Source organism: Triturus cristatus, chromosome 4_1, assembly GCF_964204655.1.
Source record: "Triturus cristatus chromosome 4_1, aTriCri1.1, whole genome shotgun sequence".
In the NCBI taxonomy this organism is placed as follows: Eukaryota; Metazoa; Chordata; class Amphibia; order Caudata; family Salamandridae; genus Triturus; species Triturus cristatus.
The window spans coordinates 1,062,079,360-1,062,105,624 of record NC_140585.1 but is presented as its reverse complement, the minus strand read 5'-3'; the positions used below and the strand labels follow the sequence as shown (position 1 = coordinate 1,062,105,624).

Sequence of the window (26,265 nt, the reverse complement as noted above, 5' to 3'; positions counted from 1 at the left end):
AACAGTGGCGTCCGGCACGGCTCACGGTGGCGGGGCAGGCGGAGGGGAGTTTTTGGTAGTGGGTCGCAATGTAAAAAAAAAAATTGTTTTTTTTTAAAATAAACACTTACCTTGCCGCCAGGTCCTGCATCGCTGCTTCTGCTTTCCTGTGTCCGATTCCAGGCACAGGAAGCACAGGCCAGGCTCCTCTGACCAATCACAATGCTGCAATGCAGCATTGTGTTTGCTCTGAGCGCCGTGATACGGTGCTTAGCCATGGGCTGGAGGGTTGCATGCCCTCCACGTAGGCTATAATGCAGCCTGCATGGAGAACAGGGAAAGTACGCATGATTGTTTTGGGTAGCCCGAGTGCGGCCAAACAGTTGTTGCGCACTTAGGAGAGTTCTACCAGTCCTCCCCTGCGTGGCAGCCCCACTTCGCCCCCTCACGGAAACCTGCCGCAACAGGAGGACCAAATAAAATGATAATAACATTACGCTATATTACTGTGAAGGGTTTCACCCTCTCAACCAATAACACAATTTCTCACAACAGGATTCTTCATTGCCTTTGCAAGAGAGAACATTGTGTGCCAAAGTCTCAATTGGACACTAAGATTCTAGCATGCAAAAATATGGAAAACTACAAAAAAAATATTACTATAAAATCATGAAGTCACCTCATCTAAAAAAGAACTTACCAGCAAACCAATTACATGAATAAACTTGAAAAATGCCCTGTGGCATCTAGCATATATGGAGCTCTGCAACACCATATACCACGATGTTGTAACCAACACCATAATAATACAGAAACATATCAATGGTAAGCTGATCCCAAAGGTGATATAAATAATAATTAAGTGCTTAAGCTGAATTGGAAACGGGATTTTAACCCTTTTTTTCCACAAATACAAGTACACGTTTATCAAAATTCAACTCAACAACTTAAAGACCTCTTCAAACAAAGCCAAAACTCACGTTCATCTATAGATCCCTGCCCTCCTCACATCTTGAATATATTACTTCTCTGTGTAGCTTATCTTTACCTAAGCATCTTCAGCTCATAACATTTTAGACTGCCTTCTTGCTTTCTATAAATTACTCCATTGACACGAAAATCACAGCCACCCATCATACATTTTGTTACAAAACTTCTAAAGCACATTGTATACAATCAATTTCAGATGTGTTGTAAATCTGAAAACAGACTAGAGCAGGCTCAGCTGGAGTTCATTAGTTCTAGAAGCAAGGGATCTGCACTTTTATCCACATGGTAGAGCTGGAAAATTCAAGTGAATAGTGAGATCTGCAGCAAGATTTGTACTAACTTGTCAGTGTGAAAACGACATTTTTACTGTCTTACCTGTGTTTGCAAAAGAATACAATTGCCCTTGCTGTCTTGTGAAAAAATATTAACACTAACCAAGAAGTGAAATAACAACGTTTCCCTCAACCGCAATGCACAAATAAGTTGTTGCAAATGGCATTCTTGCACTAATCAGACCATGCAAAGTTTATCTGTGCACTGGCTGGTCAGTGCAGCTCTTCACTCCACTACAGCAATGTGTTGTAATATGGTCCCTGTACTTGTACTAACAAAAGGAAGGTACTCAATGGTAATGTTATTTCATAAGTAATATCCGAATGAAAGATCCCTCCTCAGGATCCTATTTTTAGGGCCTTATTATGACTTTGGTAGTCCTACTGTTGGCCCTCTACTGCCGTGCTGACAGGAGGTCTGCCAAGGCTGTGTGCGCCTGCTGGATTACGATTGTAATCCATGGCGGCGGGCGGCGCAGTGGCGGTCTCACAGCAGCGGTATGTTAGGCTCATAGGAGAGCCTAATATGCAGCCCACCGCCGTGAGAGCACCGACTGAACGTTCCTGCATGGTGGAGCATGCATGCCAAACGGTGCAGGAACAGGGGTGAAACTCCTGGGGGGCACAACATGTGCCCCCCTGCATGCACCCCCAGGAGCGGTACAGGGTCCCTGTTAGGGCCTGCTTTTCTGACTCTCTGCCACCTATTACACGGCAGGCTCACTGCTATGAAAAGAATGGCGGAAAGGCAACTAATAATGTGCTCGGCGGCCTGGTTTCGGCACCAGCAGCATATTACTGTTCCTTTCCGGACTGCCAGCGCAGCGGGATCCTTGATCCCGGTGGAGCTGGCGGTCTCGTAGCGGTCCGACGGCCCCATTTGAAATACGGTGGTGGTAGGACCGCTAACATGAGTACGTCGATCCTATGGCCCGCCGTACACATAGAAGGACCTTAGTGACAGGACAGTAATGTTCTATATTACGCAAATTGATTTTTGTGCCAAATTCGATATTACAAACAATGTAGACATTTTGCACTGAGTCACAGTGTTTTTCTCACACGTAATACGTGGAGGAATGTGTGCAGGTAACAGTATAATTGCTAAAATGTGAAAATATGTTGTATCACTGCGTTAGCTCCCATTCTAACCTGCAGACCTCGGAATGGGATTGTGACCCGGATGCCACTGCCCTCGGAAGGACTGCTTTAGTGGGCATCATACCTTCCTGTTGAGACTTCTACCAATGCATGCTGCCTACTCTACCAACACCTGTCATAAACTGTAAAGGAGCAGAACGGGTGTAACACACACTGGTCAATGTGTGCTTTTCCTTTCTGAATCTTATCGGAAATAGAGTATTTTACAATCTCTGCTAATCCTGCTTCTCAAACAGACTGAAACATCTGTCACGCAGAAATGGAAAGTCATTTTCCTATTTCGCTTAAAACTTATTGCCATATTGACGTTTTTATGTGAAACACATAAAAAAAGTTCCATTAACAAAGTCCCAATGTATATAAGTAACAGATTGTGATTTAAAGGGCTCTTAACTTAAACTTGTGTTTACTTGCAGGGTTGGTCAGCCTTTCCCGATGCGAGGAGGAGACAGATATGCCCATTTAAAAACGGCAAGTATGGACAATGTTTGAGTCTAGATTTATGAGTCGTTTTATTAGACTTAAACAGAGCTTTGCCTTTTCTTATTTTTATGTCTGGACTATAGATAGTTTCTGGTGAGAGCACATCTTGCACCTAGCAGTGGCCCCTGCAGGTAAGCTGGGGTCGGTGGGGCCGGGTTGGGAAGGGGGGGGATGCGACCAGGGCCGGACTGGCCGTAGGGGGCACCGGGCAATCCCCCGGTGCGCTGCAGGGGTGGGGGCCGGTTTGGGGCCCATGGGGTCCGATTTTGTTACAGGATTGTTTTTGCAGCGTAGCTGCAAAATCGGCCCTGTAACAAAATCGGCCGAAAACCGGCCCAGGCAAAGAGCTCGGCGGCACCCCCAACCCCGGGGAGGGTGGGAGGGGGGTGGCCGAGCACTTTGCCACAGTCGGTTTTGGTTCACAGTCCGGCCCTGGATGCGACAGACATCCAAGAGGATAAATAATAAATTTTTCCTCATCGTCGTCTGTCGAAATCCCCCCCCACCCGACCCCACAGCCGCACCGCTCTTACCTGCAAGGGCCGCTGCTGCTCGCACTCATCTTTTATTTAGTCTGTATTATTTTGTATTGCACCATCTGTAGGCACTCCCCTCTCTACTCCCACCATCCCACTCATCCCTCTCAGGCGCCCTCCGCTGTTCCTGCTCTGCATATAGTTCTTCCATAGTGGTTGGTAGCTGCTTCACTTTTATGCTCTCGTGCACTTTAGTTCCTATTTTTTAGTTTGGGGAAACCAAAAGTCGAACATGCTGTTTAATGAACAGGAAGCAGGATCTTCTCACGAGGAAGCATATGAGAATATCTTAAACAAATGATACAGTTACATAAACAAATACCGAATTCACTACTTTCTAAAATTCACACTTCTGGATGCCAATGCTCCTAATGAGGTTACACTTACAAATAGACACCACCTCATAAAGGGGCCACTGGGCTTCAAAAATTCATGAAAGGTAGGAGGCATGTTAAGGTTAATGTAAGAAATTGGAAAATGATTAGAGTGGGTAATGGCCCACCTCAAGGAGTAATCCTAAATCTTGACGGGTGAACCTGCAAAATCACTTCATCAACCTCAGCACAAACTTAATGTGGGGCAATGTGTAAGGTATTTATGCAGTACCAAACCAGTCATCAAGTCAAAATACAAAACAATAAAAATCCCAAACTGATTTAGAAAAATTTAGTACAATTTAGTGAACAAAATTATATAAAAATGGGAAAAACAAAAGATATTCATGTTACAGGCTTTAAGTGGAAATAGCTCTAAAAAGCGCTACAAGCCAATGATGGCCTATTGTTGTGGCAGACCAGGACCTAGGCGTAATTTCAGTCTGCTAGCAATGGAGCGCAGATTGGATTCGCAAAACAGGTTCATCCTGGTCAAAGATATTACTTTCTGACTTAGGACTCTCAGGGCAGGGTGTGTGTGTCACTATGATAACCATATTGTCCTCCCACATCTAACAATAAATCAAGTTTGAAACAGGGATTCTACCCAAAATAAACCTAGCAACAGACGTCTGCAGGACAAAAGCAACTAAACCGGGCACCCCCAACAATTGTCTTGGCATCCTGTTCTCTCCCCTTCAAGTGTAGCCCAACTGTAACACCTAGCTCAAGCAGGATTTGACAGTGTGGTGTCACCAGATGCCCATAGTCCTACTCTGAATATTCTGTGGAGTTTAGAGAAGTCATATCTGCCCATTCAGGTCAGCTTATTGTTTACTTCGGAGAGGCATTTCACAACTCTTTCACACCTATTCAAGACTAATCACTGGCTTGGCTATTGCTGAGAGCTAATGTAAATGAACCTACAGAACCTTCAGGCAGAGAAAACATAACTTTCTAAAAGTTATTCATCCTTAATATTTATAAAAAATCTGACAACCTTTGAATTGGAATTTTAATAACCATTAAAATTAGTGGTTTAATTCTATTTCTAGCTGATCCCTTTCCAGTGTTAACAATATAGTATGTAACCCCACGTCTTATTATTTTCTGTGGGCCAGCCAGAGCCGTTTTCCAGTGAATGTAGCTTTTCCATGCTAGTCACAGAAAGGATATGTAAACTTTAAATATAATGTACCCTGTCTTGAGGGCTGCAAGACTTACATAGTGGTGATATATTAATATTTAAAAGGAAGGTCAAGAATGTTTTTTTTGACAGGTCACAGCGAATATTTTACACTGCAACAGTCAGTCTGTAGATGGTAAGCCTGAAGTTATGTTTGCCATTGCTACTGTAGTGGATGGAATACTTGGTGCAGCAGTCCATGAGTGTTGTTAACTTCCAGGCCCTTGGTGCACCTTTTGCACCATCTATTAGGGACCTATAGGCAAGTCAAATCTACCAATTTGGAGTAAGCCAAACCAACCTTATTTAAAGGGGGCGCACAGGCACTTTACTACTGTTTAGCAGGGGTAAAGTTCACAGAGTTTAAAAGCCTGCAAGGCAGATAGGACAAAACATTATGTGGAGACATCACACAAAAGATGATCATTTCTTAAAGTTAATGGACCTGATTCAACAAGGGCCTCTGCACTCATGCAGAGGCCCCGCAGTTGTGAGGGAGTCTCGGCACCCTTGGCAGATTCACCGCAACAATAGTTCTCACTGCGTAGATACCGCCACGCCTGCGGAGACTCCCCCACGACTGCAGAGTCTCTGCCACAAGTGCAAAGGCCCTTTGTAAATAGGTCCAATGTATACATTAGGTAGTATAGAAATAAGATTACAATTCAACATAAAATGTATTCATGTACGTTAAGGTATTTTGGCATTTGTGAGTTCATAATAAGCATTGGTATTGAGGCACATAAAAATATGATTCTACTTTCTCACAAGGCTTATATGGGCATGTGTTGTGATAGATACTTGCACACCTATCGCACAAGGTGGCCATGTTGGAACAATTACATTCCAGATGATCCCTGTGCTTGCACATGGCTGTGTATGTGTGGCGACACATGCACATCTGTGTTGGAATGGGCTGATGGTCATTTTGGGAGAGCCAAAACAAGAGAGAGGGACTGGGGATTTGTCAGGTTCAGCACACGAGCCCCTGCAGCAGTGAAAACAGAGAGTGTACTGTTTCTAAGTGAGTAGCTAGGTCTGGTAGGTGCTAGGTGGAGGAGAGTGCTTCTTTTCGGAGCAAGGGCCCTCATACACCGTGAGAGGTGTCATGCTTCATCATCGGGCAGCTCCTCGTTGGGCCGGCACTGCAATGCCTAATGGGCCCCTCAAGAAGGCTCTTTGCCAGAGATCTTCTCTTTTTAGCCGATGTGTGTTACATGGGCGAGTAGTGAAATGTGAGTAGAATGTGTGAAGGTAAAGTGTATTACAAATAACTAAAGGGATCCGAACAGGAAGCCAACTTTTAATACTAGGGTCCCTTTGTCAAGATAAAAATGTGGTTTGAGTGTAGAATATATGTATCCATCTATTAAGCTGCAAAAAAATGACAGAGGTCCACATGTTTCATGCCTATAATAGCCCATAGTGGATCATGGCATTTCGTCCGGACCAGGAAGACCTAATTTTACTCGTCACAGGGATGGGGGATTGAGAGTTTCCAGTTTCCAGAAAGGGAAAGGGTGAGCCAGGTTCCCACCTGCTGAAGGATGAGGGACTGAAGACTTCAACCATCTTGAAGTCGCCCAAAGTGGGTAGAGTTAGCCCTGGGAACCTTTACACCATTTATTAGGGTGTCACCAGGTATTATTCTCACCCACTAGCTTGTGCTGGGAATAAATGTGCCAAATCCATCTACCCACTTCAGAACACTCATGAACCTGAGGAAGATTGGAAGATGACTGAACTTGCTGTGTACAACCTGAGAAGAGTCTCAGAGGACTGGACCTGCTCTCTCTCTCTTGAACCCAAAACAAAGAAGTGGATTCAATGGATCATTGGGCTGACCTCATGTTAAAACTACATGGACATAACAAGCTACAAGAATCCTTTTCCTGCAACTACCCAACTGACGTATGGTAACTGGAACCTCCTGTTGGCCTTTTCCTGCCACCCTGTGAGTCTATAAGTACCTCCCCATAGGTCGTGGGGCTTTAGAAGTGCATCATGTGGTGGATTGGGACCTAAAGGACTAAAGTCAGAAGGTAAAGTATTCGATCAGGGTGAACCTGGTTAGTGTATCTGACCCAAGCTCCATCACGGTCGGCATCAAATTGTGCCTAGTTCCTGACTTACCAGGACCACTGACTATCTTTGGGATTTTGAGCATGTTGGTGCTATTTCTACTCAAATAACTTTAGAAAATCATGTATCTAATCCCCTGGTTGAATTTTTGTCATTTTGTGTTATTTTGTTTATTACATTTTACTCTATGTTTCTAATTCATTTTTTTGTTTTTTTTGTTTTGCCTTTCGACTATGTTACTGGTTTAGAACTGCATAAATACTTTACTCATTTGCTCTAAGTTAGCCTGTCTGCTCTGTGGCATAGCTACCAGGGGGTTGAGCTCAGATTAAATCTTTTGACTTTAAGGGTTCACACCTTTTTATTTTAATAGTACATAAACAACCAAAGAAAAATACAGATCACACAAGGCTTTTCCAAATTACACATACAGGGTTCATACCCAATGTGTGCCTGATCCACCTCTCCAGTGTCCAAGCGTGTAATTAACACACCAGAGGAAACCAGCCTGGCTTTTCCTCCTGCCCCACTATGTCGTTCATGGCCAACTAGTTGCCGCTTGGTCCTCTACAGATCCTCTGTAGAGAACGTGAAGACGCACTGGTGCCTAAATGTCTTGTGTTCTGTTTACTATTACCATTAAGTCCCAATAGGTTGTTATTTGTTTGTAACAAAATGTTGCATCATGAATCAATTCTGATAGTGTGGGAAATGTCAACCAGCCTTATCTCATCACCACTGTGTGCCTTGCAAGTACCAGTGCTGCTAGGTTCCATTCAGGGGCTGTATATCCCTCACATAGCCGAGCAGGGCCATCAGCTGTGGTAGCATTGCAGGTGCGTCCACCCTGCTGGCCATCTTCCTTCCAACTCTCTCCCAATAGTCCCGATTTCCGGGCAGTCCCATGCTACATGCCATAAGTCTGCCCCAAGTGCCCCACAGCATTTTCAATGCGGTGAATCCTAAGACCTAGTCTATGTTGTTTGGCAGGTGTGTAGTACAATCTGTGCAGCTACTTTTAATGGATCAGTCTGAGTCTATAGTACGGCGCGAGAGTTCCAGTTTGGGCACAACAGAATGCCCAGTTGGCATCAGTTAATTCTGCCTAGATATCTGCCTCTCATTGCCCTCTTGTTACCACTTGAGTGATGTGCATGGCCTTTTGGGTTGTAATGTATATGCAAGAGACTAGGCATTTATGGGATGGCCAAGCAGGACAAAAGTGGACAGCTGTTTTGGAAAGGGCAGGCCCAAGTCCCTGCAGGATGCCTTGAGCCTATAATACAGGAAACTATCCAACACTGTTTGAGTGTCCCACCTTCCAATGGGCTTTAGAGGTATAAAACTGCCCTCCTGGAGAAGTTCTCCAAGGCAGCGAAGTCCCAAGGTGTTTAGGCACAGAACCATGGCCTGCTTGCATGTGGTTGAATGCTAGTGGGACACCGAAGAGCAAACATAAGGTCGAGCCGCACCTTGGTAAGCAAAAACCGCCATCCCCGGACCGCAATCCCAGCTGTGTCAATGTCTCTATTCGGGTGCCTGATCTCTGCACAGACAGAAGTGTTGAGCTCATGTCTGGCGACTTTATCTTGCTCAACAGCTGCATGTTTCTGTTGGGGAGTTGAGAAGTGCCCACGCCGATCAGGAGTTGGTCGCCCAGGTGCCCTCTCTGACTGTCAGGGCCTCAGCTCACTCGATATTGGTCAGTCAACCCATTGCCATAATATTCCTAGGCTGACTGGCTGCTCGAGCATGGGGTCTGGGACCCTACCCTGATCTGTCCAGCATTAGATCTAAAATATCGTTAAAATCCTCACCCCATAGTTCCATGTCTGTGTCATAGGCCTGCGCTTTTTGCCATACTTCAAGAAAAAAGAGGGGCTGCCTGTGTTTGGGCCATGGATGCACATAAGTACAATGAGACCCGCATGTAGTAGTGCATGTAGAATTATTTTATCTCTCTTCCAGGGTTGGTGAATACCCCAAGTGGAAGGAGGGGGAGAGCTTTGCGGATGAGAATTGCCACACTATGAGTATTTACGCTGAGCATGATGCTGTGTATCTGTAATCAATCCATTGTGCATGTAGCTAGTGTTGCGTGGTGCTTGCAGATGTGTTTTGTGGATAAGCACTATATCTATCTTGTTTCATTACAGGTACATTAGGATGTGGCATATTTTGCGGGGATCATTTACCCCCATACATTCCAGGTTAGCCGAATCCTTTTCATGTCCTTACGCTACTGAGGGATTGGCTGAGATGACAGCTGGGTTGCGATCGTACACTTGGGTTGTAATAGGGAAGAAGTGTATGCATTGGGTGGTTGTAAGCCACAGATTGTGACCCTGTCATGTGCAATAGCAATCTGTGGTGAACCTGTATTCCACCCCCTTCCATTCCAGCAGACCAAACCTTCCAGAGAGTAAATACATATCCCCTGCACCCTACCACCCAATAACTTTCTCTTAACAACAAACTCTTATGCCACAGCTCCATTTAGGGGCAGCAGTATCGCAATCAAGGAACAGGGGAACACCCGCTGTCGACGTAGCTGTGGGCTACGCAAACTCCCAGCCCTGGAATTAGACAGGTGGCCAGAACACCATCTTTGTCAAGCAGGGGAACCAGAGTTAGTGGCGAGGATCCAAAGAAAAACAGGACGTTGTACAGAAGGCCTGATGGACCATTCTAGAGTGTAACATCGAGTGGTTTGGTGCTTAATCGGAGACAGCCATGCCCAGTTGACTTTGAATATATAGGGCCCAGTCACAAGTCATCAGAGTCCATTAGGTTGGCCGTTGCAGGTCGATCCTTCTTATGGGGAGTACAAGCCCACCCCGCCCTGCCTTCTGTCGTACAAATTCTTGGGTCCTAGAACAGGTGCATTTGACATCGTACATGATCTTCAGTTTACCGCATGCTGTAGTTCACGGGTACTCAGAGTGCGGGCCGCCAGCGGCCCGGCAAGCCTTCCTTGGCGGCCCGCGGACCTTGCAGGCAACATACATCTGTGTTTTTTATATCGCCGGCTGCAGCAGCGCGGAGCTATTGGGGCCGGGCGATTCTTTTAAAAACCATTCACTTGTTAATAAGGCTTTGTTGTATTTCACCTCTTCTTAGCGCCCCTGCATCTCCACTCTGAGTGGAGATGCAGGGGCTCTTTTGAGTGGAGATGCAGGGGCACTAAGAAGAGGTGAAATTCAACAAAGCCTCATTAACAAGTGAATGGTCTTTAAAAGACCTGTGAAGTACTTGGGTGCGGCGGCTGTGTGTGTTCCAGGGAAGCTGTCTCAGCGCCGGGTGAGGTGACAGGGACAGCAGGGTGAGGTGAGGGGGCGGCAGCAGCTAGTGAGAGCAGCGGGTGAGTTTACAGCAGAAGGAAGACAGAGTGCGACAGAGGGAGGGAGAGAGAGAGGGAGAGGGGGAAGACAGAGAGCGGGAGACAGAGAGGCAGAGTTAGAGAGAGAGGGAGACAGACAAGGAGACAGAGGGAGAGCAAGGGAGAGGGAGGGAGACAGAGGGAGAGGGAGGGAGGGAGGGAGACAGAGGGAGAACAGAGGGAGAGGGAGGGAGGGAGACAGAGAGAGAGGGAGACAAACCGAGTGAGTGAGACAGAGGGAGACAGAGGGTGGGAGGGAAACACAGAGGGAGGGAGACAGAGGGAGGGAGACAGAGGGAGGGAGACAGAGGGAGGGAGACAAGAGGGACGGAGACATACAGAGGGAGGAAGAGGGAGGGACTGAGACAGAGAGAGGGAGGGAGACAGAGAGAGGGAGGGAGACAGAGAGAGGGAGGGAGACAGAGAGGGAGGGAGACACAGAGTGAGTGAGACACAGAGTGAGTGAGACAGAGGGAGACAGAGACAGAGGGAGGGAGACAGGGAGGGAGACAGAGAGAGAGTGGGAGGGAGGGAGAGAGAAAGGGAGACAGAGTGAGGGAGACAGAGGGAGAGAGAGAGAGAGAGAGATAGATAGATAGAGAGAGAGGGAGACAGAGAGAGAGAGAGTGATCGAGAGAGAGAGAGTGATGGAGGGAGGGAGACAGAGCGAGAGATAGATAGATAGATAGATAGATAGATAGATAGATAGATAGATAGATAGATAGATAGATAGAGATGTGTGAATGCCGGGTCTGGTGGCTCAGTGGACGTAGGCGTCCGCTGCAGGGGCCTGTGTTCAACCTCATGGTCACAGTTAGTTTTTTTGCTCTAGCCCCGCCCCCTCCCCCACTGCCCCCGCCCCCACTGGTGCGGCCCTTGGCCACAAACCACACTGTAAATTTGGCCCCCGAGAGAAAGTTTGTGAGTACCCATGCTGTAGTTGATCCCAGCCACTCAGAGTGTGCGCTTGACAGAAAGAAACTCTCTCCTCACTGTTTAGATAGCAAGTGTGAAGTCCGGGTGTATGGGGATGGGGTTACCATCATATTGAAGGGACCTAGAACTAGGCAAGGCGGAGTAGTCTGTTGAAATCTTTGTAATTAAAAGCTGTTCAATGATGAGTTGGGCCAATCCATCATTGGCCTCTCCACTGAAAATATGGATGTGAAGGAGGTCACAACATGGTCTCCAAGTATTTCTCCATATGTCCCAAATTCATGGTTTCCATGACACCAAGTAAGCAGAGGTTACTTTTGCGGGATCTCGTTTTGAGGTCTGCATTTTTGGCTTTCATGATATCTAGGATTTTTTTCACATGAAGTAGATTTTCACTGTGCCCTTTCACCGTATCCTATGCATCAGACATGCAATGTTCAAGTTGGCCAATACAGTCCCTGTGCACGTCAACGCGCTCCTTGATGCGGTGCATGGGGTCAGACCGGGGACCTCATCTATGTGGCCCCTTGTGGCATTGAAACATCACTTTTTCGATATTCCGGTGGTGCAACTTACCCCAGCATATTTACAAGGCCACGTAAAGCCACTTTCCATGGCTTTTCATGGACTTGTAAATATGTGCCCCTTTCACGCAAAACACTGCATGAAAGGGGAGTTCCATGGGTGTTGCTGTGGGTGTTCTCACGCAACACCCATGGAATCTGAAGCATTCCCAGATTTACGAGAAATTGTAAACTTGAGAATGCGTCAGAATCTAAGGCCACCTCAGGGGTTGCATTAGGCAGATGCAACGAGGACAAATGTTTTAATTTCTCCTCTTTTTTTGCATTTTCTGTGTGCTGCATTCTGCAGTACACATTGAAAGAAGAAATCGTCTGAATTGATTGATTTTGTGCAGGAAGGTATGCCTTCCCACACAAAATCAATCAGTCCCTAAATGCAGGCACCCTTGCACCATTGTGCAAGGTTGCCTGTGTTGGCGCATGGCAGCCCATTATGTGGGAAAGGCACAGAAATGCACCGTATCACATAGCTACAGCGCATTCCTGCCCTTTTGTTATGACGTAGGGCGGAGCAGCAAGATTCCTTGTGTCGCTGCCCTATGCCAAAACCTCATAAATGAGGTTCAGGGTCTCTAATTTGGAATCCATTTTTGCTAGGCTTTGCTTCATTTCTAAAAGTAAGTCCCAAAAGTCTGGCTTGCCTCTTGCTCAGAGGGTTTGCCTGTCCAAAGTGGTCTTGATGTTGTGAGCCAGAGTAGTTGCTCATCTGCTTTTGAATGCCAGTTTAGATTGTTTTCCCTCATGCTTGCACATGTCTCTGGTATAATCGATTAATAGATGGGAAGTTCAGTAGCGGTGATACTGGCTAATAGAGACATCCCACTGAATTTTTTTAAAACACATGTTGTTCTAAATAGAGAGAGAGGAGACTTGCAGAAACACAAATGTCCTGTGACAAGAGAGCTGTGTCAGCTGGGATTCAGAACAACTATCGATGAATGCTAAGGTATGGGGTCCGCTGCCAAGCCCAGAGATTTATAATCAATAATCATGTAGCTTTTGTAACGAGGGTGGGTTCAGGTAAATCTGTCAGATAATGTGACAGGACTTTTTATTGTATTCGGTCTAATAGCTATGCTAATGACCTTTATGTATTTCCTAGTTGTGGCACAACTAATGCACCTTAGAACACAATAGTTTAAATAAACATTGCAAACATTCTTTGGGGTTCTTTTCTATTTATTGTGAACAAGTACGAATGAGAGAACGAAAGGGGGGGACATGCTACCACGATCTCTGAGATGGAGTATTGTGTTCTGGGGTGCCTAATCACTTGCCTCTCTGGAAAGACTAGGAGAGCAAGTGAGACACTATAAGTTAGTTGGATTTAGGCACATAGATACTAATGGGGTATGGATCCTCAGTCCCTACATGCTGACATTCTATGGTCCCAAGCATAGTTCTGTTCTAGAGCAGAATCCCTGCAACTTGGCACCCCCAACGTTTGGTCTGGTATTTATTTGCGGGTCTCTCAAGTAGGTCTGGTATAGTTGGTTTTTCAAGATTGAAAGTTTCAAAGGATATAACCCGATTTTGTGTTGCACTTTGGTTTCCATATTGTGTAGGTTATGGGAGTGCCACAACTTGTTGCGATTCCGGTTAGCTGCAGACCTATAGTTTTTGTCCATTTTGCACAACATGGGCATCCTAATGCAGGTGGTCCTCTTATCTTTGTCATAGAAGCAAATGCAGCATATCGCTTAGAAGTCTTTTATTCTTGGGTCACATTTCCAGCTACAGATGCAAACACTAATACATTTCATACATACACTATACCTGCGGTGCCTAATGCTTATAGACCTGATGCACTTCTTGAGATTCCTCTCACCTACTGGGAACACCAAAATTGGTTCCTTGTCGCCCTCCTCCATGTAGCTTGAGCTGTTGTGTGCGCTCTCTTAGTAATGAGGGGGCACCTTGGCCAGCTTAAGATGGATATACACCCTATCCTGATTTGTTAAATCAAAATCTTGTACAATCACATCCTTTATACACTGGTCTTGTTGCCTTATGCAGATGGTTGACTCTGTCTGTTTCATGTACCTTGTTGGCAGGCCCAGCTAGAATTGGCATGCAGGGGCAAGCCCAGTTGCTTGCAGTGCCTACCATAAGTCTTGTGATTGTTAATTCAGTTATGGGCAAAAGGCCCAATAATTGTGAGGAAATTCCATTTAAGATTGCCCACAAAATAGATCAACTTGAAGCTGTGTTTCCTCCTATGGGACCTGGGTACAAGCACAGAATTTTGACTTTGTGCTTACCCAATGGGATGGTTTCTGGTATTGGAGACTAACACATGGGGATGATTTTTGCTGCTGTCTATACTGTCTGTTATGGCACTCCTTCAATGCCGGTCTTACCAGATGTACTCAAACAGATACAGAATGAACACGTGGCAGGTGCTGCGGTGAATTTGGGGGTGAAACTAATGTGGAATTTTCTCATAGTGTTGACAATGATTATGTCTGATGTTAAAAATGAAGCAGCCAATCTGGCTTTTTGTCAGCGGCTCATAGCGGTTGACCATAAACAGGAGTTGCCTATATTGCTGTTGTGTACACATCCTTAGGACTCAATAATTTGGGAACAAGACCTATTAAACCACATATTGGCAAGCCTGGCACAGACAAGGAAGCCAAGCAGGCCCATGAGTTTGTTAAGACACCTTGGGATAAATCTTTACAGCCACAGAAGGGTTAACCTTGTGGAGCTTTCCACCCCTTTATGTCCTCTGAGAGGCGGTACAGTTTTCATACTCCAGACAGGTATCAGGTTCCAGATATACGTTCTCCTCGTTCCTTTGAGGAATCGGCTGACCAGCAGTATGAGAGAGAAGAGCGATCTGACCACAGACCATAAGAGTACGTGAAACCAAAAAAGGAGACACCACTCTCGTCTGACGTGAAGATACAGAAGGACAGAACTCTACAATATAAAACCCTGTTTCAGAAAAAGAAAGTTGTAGCTTTAACAGCTAAATATGCCACGGATGCTGAGAACCCTCCACTTGAACAGGAGTTGGGTGGTGACTCTCCTCAACAGTGCAGCAGAAGCCACCATCGTGTACCAGTATCTCCAGGTGTTACTGGTAGCGGGAGCAACTGATACTTTTGTTACCGTTGAAACTGCGGATTGATTAGTAGCCCCTCCAGGTTGATTGTATCATTTAGATATTCGAATAGAAGGTGACATACAATGCACTATTAAAGTAATAGTAATATTCTGGGAAAATGTGACTTTGTCTTATGACATACTGATGGTGGAGCTCGATTTGCCCCTACCATTTGTATGAACATCCCCCCAAGGAGGGGATGTTATTCTGCCTTCTTTTTCTGCTCATGTCCCCAAAGAAGTCAAACAAGCTTATGCAGTGGGCTCTTGCACTAGCCCCTGCGCTCTATTGCAATCATGTCCGCTGGGTTAAGGATTTTCCATATCATGTTATTCCTGTATGGTACAGCCCACAAGTGCAGCCACAATACCTGTTAAACGAGATACTAAAGTACCCATTAAAGAAATACTCTCCCAATTAGAGAACCATCGAGTATTTGGACCCTGTGTCTCTCAGATGAATAATCCTCTTTTTCCAGTTTTAAAACTGGATCATCCAGAGTGCATTGTCTTAGACTATAGGCATTTAAACAGTCATACTTGTGCATTTGCAGTGCAAAACACACATAGTATGGCACTCATTAATAATGTAGTCTGTGAAAAATACAAAACCACATTGGACATTTCCAATGGTCTTTTCAGCCACAATCTGGCTCCTGAAAGCTGAGATTGGACCGCTCCACTCTGCTTTACTCCACTCTACTCTGTTTTACTCCACTCCACTCTCGTTTAATCCACTCCACTCAACACCACTCAGCTTTACTCCACTCCACTCTGCTTTACTCCACTCAACGCCACTCCACTCCACGCCACCTAGCTTCATGCAACTGCACTCCACGCAACCGCACTCCTCTCTACACACGCTAAAATATGTATTTGTGACTGTGCTTAGCTCACAAGATCCTGTTACAGGGACTTATCCATTTACGAAAAGCTACAAGCCACTACCAGTAATCTGCATATAAAGCAGAAAATTAGCTGTGCGACTTGCATTGTCCCAAACCTTCCAGATTTTACATTTATAGTTATTTTATTATGGTTTACCAGCAGGTAACTAAAAGGGCCATTCAGCCAACTGTAATGCGCAGCTCACTATATGCTAATATTTCAGCTTTATAATTAGGAAACCCTTTGCTGACTTTACCAGTAACTGCCATTAAAAGTATTTAAACGTAAGAATTACCGACAGGCCTGTAGTTTTGTTGTTTTCAATTGAAATCTCACTATTATAAACATGTTAGATTGATCCATATAGGTATGTATTTACATTTACCCTTATTGCCCTTTTAATAGTTTGCAGACAAGCATAAATAATCTAATTACACTTGGTGATTTTGTTTGTAAAGTTGCAGTTCAAATACTGATGGGTTTCACACAGAGCTGTTCTGATTTCCGACACAGTAATTGTTTTGTTAGTTTTAAAATACTTGCTACAAGGTACTTACTATATACAAACCCTACCAGCCTGTTTCAAAAATTGTTGCCCATGTCATGGACATAAAACCAAGATTTTAAGCAAAACTTGGGGTTTAGTGAGACTATCTCAGCCCTTCCAGCCTTTTTAAGAACAGTAGTGTGGTATCTCTAACTTTTAATAAATGGTAATACATTGGACGTACTTATACATTGTTTTACCAAAATTAGTAGATACTACTTGTCTGTTTCGTAAAGGCTGGAGGGGCTGGAATGCTGTCAGTAAAGGTCACTTTTTTTGTACATTTCAAATCAAACATAAAGCTCCTATCTATTTTGTGTACTCTCTGGAGGAGCCCCTCGCTTCTATATTCTCCTTGAAGAAACCCCCCACCATCTGCATTCCCTGCAGTACCCCCTCTCTCTTTTTTCTACCCCATGCAGGAGTTCCTCATCATATGTATTCCCACTACAAACCTCCTTTTAGTTATTTAGTAGGCATGGGTAAAACAGACGCTGGGCGATCTATGGAATGTGTTCCTTTCTCTACTCCCTGCAGAAGCCCCCTCTCAACCAAAATCCATATCACATTTTACATGGTAGGCAAATGGAAAACCAACAATGGGTGACTTATGGAATGTTTTCATTTCTGAATATTGATTAATACACTTCCACTGTGTGTTGTGTATTTATATATGCAGTCCAGGTGCTATTAATATTTACTATTTATTTGCTTTCTCATTTAAAAGCACTTACCTATTTCCTAAATAACTGACTTTGTCTCAACCGTACTAGCTCTTTCTATTTAAAACATGATCCATTTTTGTTTACATTTATATTATGTTTGGCTCACAACAAATACAATATTTAGATACCAAATGGCTTTCCAAACTAAACGTGCACGCCCTAGACATTTATACTGTATTTACAATATGTATTTGTGACAGTGCTTAGCTCACAGGATCCTGTTACACACAGAATACCATAGTAGCTCCACTTTTCATAAAAGGGCTGTTTTAATACACTGTTTACATTTACATATGTGTTTGTAACCATGCACATTTAATACTTTTGGAATATATTACATAATAAAGAGCAGGCGCACAACCAAATCAAAATAAATGTCCTTTTGCTAGACACGTGTGCTAATGTTTAATACTATGTTGCTGTTTCCCAGGCACATACATCCCAGTACTTTACAGTCCTTTAAAAGTAGACAAATGTTTTCAACCTCCAACACATGTGATGCTTATCTTACTTGCTTTCATCTTTTACAACCTGTCACTGGATGTAAGCCCAATTACTGGTCTCTATACAAGGCAACAGACACATAATTGAAACCCTCTACCTTATCACAGCAGGGCTGTCTCCATCTTGTAGTACCTCCATATTTTACAAAGACGTGTGAATGGTTACAGTCACTGGGGGATATTCTTAAGAACGTATGATAACTGTTGCAAAATTTGCTTAACGCAACTTTGCACATCACAGTCTATCGTGGGAAAATAACGCTGTGTCAACGTTGTATTCTCAACACGGCGGCACCATGCGATAGTCTCACGACAATGCGCCAAATGCCCACGTTAAAACCAACGCAACGCCGAAAAGACGCGAAACACGAACTCGAAAAAAGTTGCGATGTGGTCAATCGCTTTACAAAAATCAGCAATAACCAGCAACAGGCCTGCAATCCCCACGCCTCACGTGGGAAAATGCACTATAAAAGAAGAACAAAAAAAAAAGGCAATAGAAAATAAACTGCGTAGCACCATGGATGCACCAGGACTGAGTGCAGAGGACAACGCGAACCCCACAGACGACCAGCAAGGCCAAGGAGAAGAGGAAGACACGGTTCAGTCCACAGGTAAACAGGATCATCGTTACTGAGGTAATAGGACACTACAAACAACTGTTCAGCAAGTCAAATGTGTCATTGGCAACACAAATGGAAATATGGCAGTCCATCGTGAACAACGTGAATGCAGTCGGAGTGTCAGGGAGGTCAATGGAGGAGGTCAAGAGGCGATGGCATGAAGTGAAAAGCCAAACCATGCAGAAAATCGCTGCCAACAGAAAGGCCGCAACGGCGACTTGAGGTGGGAGTCCAGCGCCACAGGAGGAGCTGGATGATCTGGAGGAAATGGTGGCCACAGTCATCAGTGTGTTGACAGTGGCAGGAGTTGGGGGGCCGGAGACAGCTCGATATGAATTGGCCCAACAGCAACAGGGTGAGTAACGACCAGGGACTGGGGGCACGGGGGGAGATGGGCACAATGGTACACATGCACAATCATGTGTAGCACACTGCACACCCACAATGAGTGTGGAACATGTCCATGATACCCTTGGCATGCTGCAGCACACATAGAAACACCAAGTAGGCCCCCATCGACTATGTGCACAAAGTGCCCCCTCACTATCTCCAATCACACAACCTACACATGCACATGTGCTGAATCCACTTAAGCAGCGGCTTTGTGAGCCACACTGACAATGCAAGTGACACTGCATGACCAATAGCATGGCTGCAGTCAAAATACATGACATGGTGCACGCCACAACACTGAGGTGGCCCAGTGTGGATCACATCCTCCAATGAGCAGGTCACACTCCGACACATCCACTTGCACATGCAACCCCTGATGTCAACAACAAAACTGCAGACAAACAATGCATACGAGTACAAAAACCATCCAAGAGCACAAATGACCCAAGTTGCCAACATCTCTGCACACTAAAAGCACACAAGTCAAAGGCACACCTCCTCAAAGGGATAAGGGGCTGCTAAATTAGAGCTGCAGGGGCGACTCTCCCACAATGCAGCACACACATTTAACAATCACAGCAAATCAACATTGACGACAATGTGGTACAAGGTGCAACACTTTCACTACAGAATAGAGGACACAACTGGTGCCTCTTGTGCATAAAAACTGGACAATTACATCTGGCATAGCAGGACACTGTGAGATGGAAATGTACGAGTACAACCTCACAACCGTCATGTAGTCAAAATGTCCACTGTCTCCCATTAAATAAACATCTCCTCCAAAACAGTCGCAATGTACATTGTCATGCAGTCTGTATGTAAACATCTACAATGCGTCAACATACATGGGACACACTGTTAACCTGCATCTCCCCTTTACATTGCAGAGGGACAATCAGTACCTCCTGCAGAGCAAACCAGACATCTCTTCAGTGATGATGAAGAGGACACCCTGGACATTTGCTCAGACACCCTCCAATGGCTCATGGACAGCCTCCACACCCCACCCCCAGGAGCAGTACAGCACAGCTGCATCGAGGTGACCCCACCCCTGCACAGACCACACAGCAGGAAGCACCTACCACCACGGCTGCCTCCCATAACCTCACCGAAGAACACATGACTTTCCAACACCGTGTGTTAGACTGCCAGAAGGAGCTGGCTGAACATGTGCATCTGGGGTTTGAAATCATGGCAGCCAAACTTGATGCCATACGTGGGTGTATAAGTCCCATCAGGGGCCACTTACAGTCCCTAACAGACACCCACAGACCGTTCCATGCCCTACAACAATCCTTGGCTGACCTCGCTGGAGCCATTACTCGGATACAAGAACTGTCCTGTCAGAACAGCTCCAGCGACGACAGCACAGAGTTGGCACAGATGCGGAGGACAATGGAGAACATGCAGAGGATGCAGGAAGGATGGCTGCCATGGCTGAACACCAGCGAGATGTAGCTGGAATCTACCATGCCCTGAAGATCCTCATCTTGCCATTGCTGCCACAGAGCCTGTCCCAGATGACTGCTGCAGGAACTTCGACACACACATCTCTGCCCCCTGATCTGTCTGTGGCACACAATGATGCAGCCATACCAACTCCGCCACCTGATGTGTCTATGGCACACAGTGATGCAGCCATACCACCTCAGCCCCCTGATGTGTCTGTGGCACACAGTGATGCAGCCATAATACCACCACACACACCTGGAACACCTGATACAGAAGACATATCAGAGGACGAAGATGTGGATGGTAATGACTCTGTGTCAAAAAGGAGGTTGTAGCATTCTTCCTCGCCATAAGGCCTGTTCCTGCTTGGTTCAGCCCTCTGCATCATGCCCTGGAACAACTCCTTCCACTGTTAACCCAAACACTCTGCGACATTCACCTGGACCCCGACATGGACTGCTGTATCTGCACTGGTTACCAATGACACAGCAATCAGGCTGCGGACTGGACTCTTCATCTTCCAACTAACTTGTCATTCCCCAAAGGACTCTGGTTGGCACTCCACTGTGCAACCATGTAATGTGGGGTGTGCATGGCCATGTACTGCTCCAGCTCCGACACTCCACAGAATGTGAATAACACATTCCAAATCACACAGATGTGTAATGTCTATGTTCAGTCCGGAATAAAAGTATGGAGGAATGTTGGGACATCGATTGCACAAAAAGGTACACCCTGGGTAATGACATCAATGCGCATGTTTGACCATGACACACAAGTGCAATCATTTTTCTGTGAAGGTGTGAACTAGCTGTGGCCTCATTGCTCATTTGCAACAATCTTGCAACCCCCCAACGTAGCCCCATGTCCATGTATGTAATATGGCTGTGTGTGAAATTGTCAAAGTCGGTAGCAGGCCCAAAGAATTTTCCCCATCACATTTGACAACAGAACATCTCTTCGCATACCTACTCACACTCAACTGGGTGGACAAAGCCTGTAGTGATGGATCACATTGATCCACATGGCAAGAAGTTGGACACCATACTCACATTGCTGAAGATACGTAAGCGCACAGGTCTACCAGCAAATTACCCAACTACAATGTCTGGCTCACAGAGGTGGAGCTGCCAATGGGGACTTACCCCTAAGTGAAATGCGTCAGTCAGTCCCTCCTTGTGTACGGACAATGCTCATTGAGGCACACGGTTTGGCATTCTAATCAACACTCATCACAGTTGAACACTGGTGAAGTTGCGTACACTTTATTAGCATGTGTGTGTCAGTACGGGGAAGACAAGAGCCACAGCATGCAGACCAATGCATTATATACTAACAGGCAGCATAGGAACATGTAGAGGTGCAAGACATGGGGATGCAAACATGGACGGAAATCATCACGTCTCAGCCCACCTTGCCTTGCTGAACAAGTCATGTGATGTTTGGTGTACGCTCATTGCACCGTGCCAGGGGACACCACTCACAGCCCATGGGATCTGCATAGTCCTGTACCACCGGATTGCGCTGACTGTCTGCTCTGCTGACAGTGAGCAGGTGACAGAGTCCAAAAGGGTCACATGTAGAACTACATTGCCATGTGTGTACGCTCCCTCCAGCAGGGTGTCAGATTGAGGAACGTTGCCATGCGCCTCTGTCCACTCAACTTGCACAGGTGTGTGTCAACCCGCAGTGTTGCACGCACATGCATTCTAAGTCCAGGCGAATGCAGCCATGTCCACTGTAATAGTGGGATATGTGACCATTTCTCCAAGATGCAAAAGGGTGTTGGAACCTGTGCTATGGGTTACAATCAGTTGTGGCTGCAGGGTTGTAGTTACTCGTCCATGAGAGCGAGCGCAGCTTCAAACGCAATCAGTTCCAAGAGTATGTCGTTGTCGACTTCAACGAACACAAGGGTGAGCCAATCCATTAGCTGGTCCGGACAGATGTGCTCCGTCCACGCAGGTTCACCAATCCGCAACACAGCCCAGTAGGGGAGCGCCTCAATGTGGTCACCGCACACGAGGAATTGTGCAATCTCCCATGCCCAACTGCCAGCACATACGCCAAATATCACGGCATCCCATGAATGGGTATCACGGTTACACTCCTGGTCGTGGGCCAACAGTTGGTGCACACACATGTCATAATCCAGTTCAGCTAGCGTTGTGTTGGATAGGCAGACATTCATGGGCCACTTGAATATGCATGATCGACAGTGGAACCAGGGCTGGATGCAGGTGACGTACGGAAGTTGGAAGCTCAAACGGTAATTGATCCGCAGCACTGCCAATGGCAGTGCCCCCAGCAGACGCAGCATTTGGTCACGGTACAGTTCCACGTGACACGGGTTGCGCATGGGCCCGGGATGTCCCGCCATTGCGTTGTTGGGTCTCGAAGAACCAACACTTATTTGACCTACGACTGTTGTTTGGATGATGTGCCACAGCTCAGAGCAATGAGTCGTATGGGTGTGCAAAGGTTGGACGTATGGGTTTTGCTATGCTTAAGTGTCAAGGGCATGCCATGCAGGAGTATCTTGGGCAAGGTCTTCTGTGTGTGGGGTGTGGATACGTTGTTCTTTCATTAGCACTGTGTGGAGTGTGGGAGTTGTCATCTGCTATGGTGTATCTTTCAGGGAGTGCCCGTCACATGCACTGCCGAGGTCGTAAGTGCAAATGTCCTTCCGCCTTCTGTATTGGGAAAAAGGAGCTTTAATCCACAATGTCAGTCTGACTACTGCTTGCATTCTTGAAATGTGATGTGGCTTTTGCTTTGCAAATGTGGCTCGGCCTTAGACTTATAGTGCACCAAGGGCAATGCACACACAACAGTTGGCATGTATCAGCCAAGACCCCGAGTGGCCTCGCGCTCCTTGAACAATCCCTTCCTGCGCGGCCGCCCTCCGTGTGCATGCAACAGGGTGACATTGTCGGTTGAGGTCCGTGTGGCGCCGACACTGCAACAAAGACACACTCATCAGTTGGTTTCCTGTCCAGCCCAGAATGAACCACGCACAGGGCCCAGGGATGATTCTCTCTCTTTCTCTCCCTCTCTTCCTTTCACTGTCTCTCTCTTCCTCTGTTTCTCTCTCTCTCCTCCCTCTCTCCCCCTTTCTCTCTACCTTTCTCTCTCTCTCTGTCCTTTGATGAGCGCATGACACACCTTCTTATCTTGAATTTTGTCTTGCAGGCTTTGACTGACAGAATGTCCATGTGAGACACGCCATGACTCTTCCAAATAGTAGTATTGAGTTACATTTGGATGAATTATTATTTTTGGGAAATTCAAAGGTGAATGAATGATTTACCTTTGTATGTCCACACATGATTGTTGTTCTTGTGCGGCTTCAGGCGAATTGTTTGGTTCAAGAATTTGTAAAGTTGATGTGAATTATCTTCGTCCGGATTGGGGGGGGGGGGGGGGGGGTAGGGCCCAGGGAGGGGGGAGTTCCTGGGGGTGGTGGCAGTGAGTGTTGTGGCCCTCTTGGGTGTCTGAGCAGCCTGATCATTGGCTCCATGACATCTGTTGTTCTTCAGGTGTGGCTGTGTGCTGGGCTCCCTTTCATGGTGCAGGTTGTCGTCGGACTTAACACCAGGTAAGAGCAGGTGTTAAAATCCTGCTGCTAACGCACCTTATCTCATGTTTTGGGATCTTATCGCAGATCTGGCTGGTCATTGAGAATGTTGCGAAGTGGTGTTGTTGTAGCTTTTTGCACGGGAACGCCTACTCTGCATCTCATTAGCGTTAGTTGCCGGTGACATCCATGGTGTTGTTTTTTGTTGCTACTATCGCAGGAAAATTGGTGATATCAGCTGTTAGCACCAGCTTGTGAATGATGCGATGAATTTATCACCACTTTGGCTGCGATAAAGTGCCGCTAACTCGGTGATAGGTCCTCGAGAATATCCCCCTCTCTTTCTTCCCCAAAATTGCTCGTGTTTTTTGGCGTTTTTTTGCATTTTGTTTACTTCAGAAATCACTGTAATTATATTTAATTGCTTTTAAAACTAAACGCACAGCTGAAGGCATTCACACTGCATTTGAAATAAATATTTGTAACTGTGCTTAGGTCTCAGGATCCCGTTACAGGCACTTATTCATTTAGAAAAAGCTACAAAGCAGATTTACCTGCGCGATTTACATTGTCACAGACGTTCCAAATTTTAAATCATTAAAAATGCTGTACAAACTAATTAACAGCTGAGTAGTGTCTTGCAGAGATCTGCAAGTACATCCCCTGGGTAGGCACTCCAATGGGTAATCAAACTAAGTTGATTCATGCAAAAGTGAATCCTTTTAAGATGCGTGTTTTTAAATGCTTTTATTCAGCAAATTAGTTCAATTCGATATTGTTTGGCATATCAAATGTTCATTTGTAATCCATACTAGCAGATCTATAAATCTTGATCTCCTATGCATTTCGGGCTAGGACGCCCTTGGTCACGGAGCACTGTTGAGGAAGGGAGGGAGGGATGAGTCAGTGAGGGTATACCGCCTGGATTTACACGTGCTTAATGTGACTAAGTGCAACAATAACTAAAACGGGTGTGTTTGCTAACGTTTTAGTGACTGAGTGAAGGTACTGGGTAGTGCAATGGAAATTACTGCGTGTGTTGGTTGAATGCGCGCTGCGCAATGACATGCTGGGTTCTGTAGCGCTGTGGGCGAAGAACACTTACTTCATAGATACCGGTGGCAAAGCGTGCCGTCCATCGCTTAGTCGAGGGGTCTGCGTGTGGTGCGGGCGGGTGCTCGTTATGTTTAAACACTCAGTGATGTGACGTGAAGAAACGTAAACATAAACAAAGGACTACTCGGAAGTATGCACGGTGGCGACCATCTTAGAATGTGGGGAGATAGAGTACAGGTGATGCAAACTGGGGAGAATGCAGAGAGACAATGTCAAAAAACAGAAGTAGTATTACATGAATAAACAGTAACATAATAAGCAATGCATCATATTAGTATTACAGGTAACAACTATACTCAATACGGTCATTAAGACCATGCGGCTTCAGAGTCTGTAACAGATAAATCCATTCAAGTTCTCTTTTTAACAAGAGTTTATGATTGTCAATCCCTTCTCGTTTGGTGAGGGTTTCAAGTACTATGAATTTTAATTGGGCGATGGAATGCCGAGCCTCAGCAAAATGCATGGCGATGTTGGATTTCTCAACTTTTAGCCTGATGTTAGATTTATGCTCGTTGAGGCGAGTTTTAATTTTCCGTTCGGTTTTACTGATGTACAGCTTTCCACAGGGACATTTCAAAGCATATATCAAATTCATCGAGTCACAAGTAGCATCAACTTGAAGTTTAATGTTGTGACCTTTCATTGGGTGCTGGATACTGTTGCCTTTGATGACACTATTGCAGTGATTGCAATTGAAGCAAGGTATGGTGCCACGGTGTTGTGTGTGGGTTTCAGTGGGTTTAGACAAAATTTCCTTGAAATTTCTGCTTCTTGTGTGTGCAAAAATTGGTGGTTTCTCAAAAATGCCCTTGAAGTCGGGTTCACTTTGTAAGATGGGCCAGTGCTTCCGTATAATCTTCTTGTATGTAGGGCTGGCTGTGGAGTATTTGGATACTATCACCATACGTTGTTCTTGCACTCTATTGCTTTTCAAAAGGCTATCTTCTCTGGTGATGAGAGCAACTCTAGATTGTGCTTCATTCAGAGTATGTTCAGGATATCCTCTAGCACGGAATCGTTCACGCATCTCATTAATGCGCATGATGTATGTCTGTTCGTCTGAAACGATGCGTTTAACACGCAACATTTGCGAATATGGCAGGTGTTGCTTCAGGGACCCTTGGTGGAAGCTGGAAAAATGTAAGGTATTGTTTCTGTCTGTGTTTTTTCTGTGTAAGTCGGTAATGAATCCCTCTGGTGTGATCTTGATATTGACGTCAAGGAAGGAGATATCTGTGTCACTTATGTGCCATGTTAGTTTTATTCTTGGATCTTTGCTGTTGATTTCTGTTAACAGAACCT

The 26,265-nt window shown here is 45.6% G+C and overlaps 1 protein-coding gene across 1 annotated transcript in view; it reads left to right on the top strand.

Annotated features, from left to right (window-relative positions):
- IL17REL (interleukin 17 receptor E like) overlaps positions 1-26,265 on the top strand; it is a 410,789-nt gene that overhangs the window by 208,936 nt on the left and 175,588 nt on the right. The window contains exon 9 of the mRNA XM_085654046.1: positions 2,879-2,933. Within this exon, the coding sequence (XP_085510172.1) occupies positions 2,879-2,933 (55 nt within the window). The remainder of the gene's footprint in view (positions 1-2,878; positions 2,934-26,265) is intronic.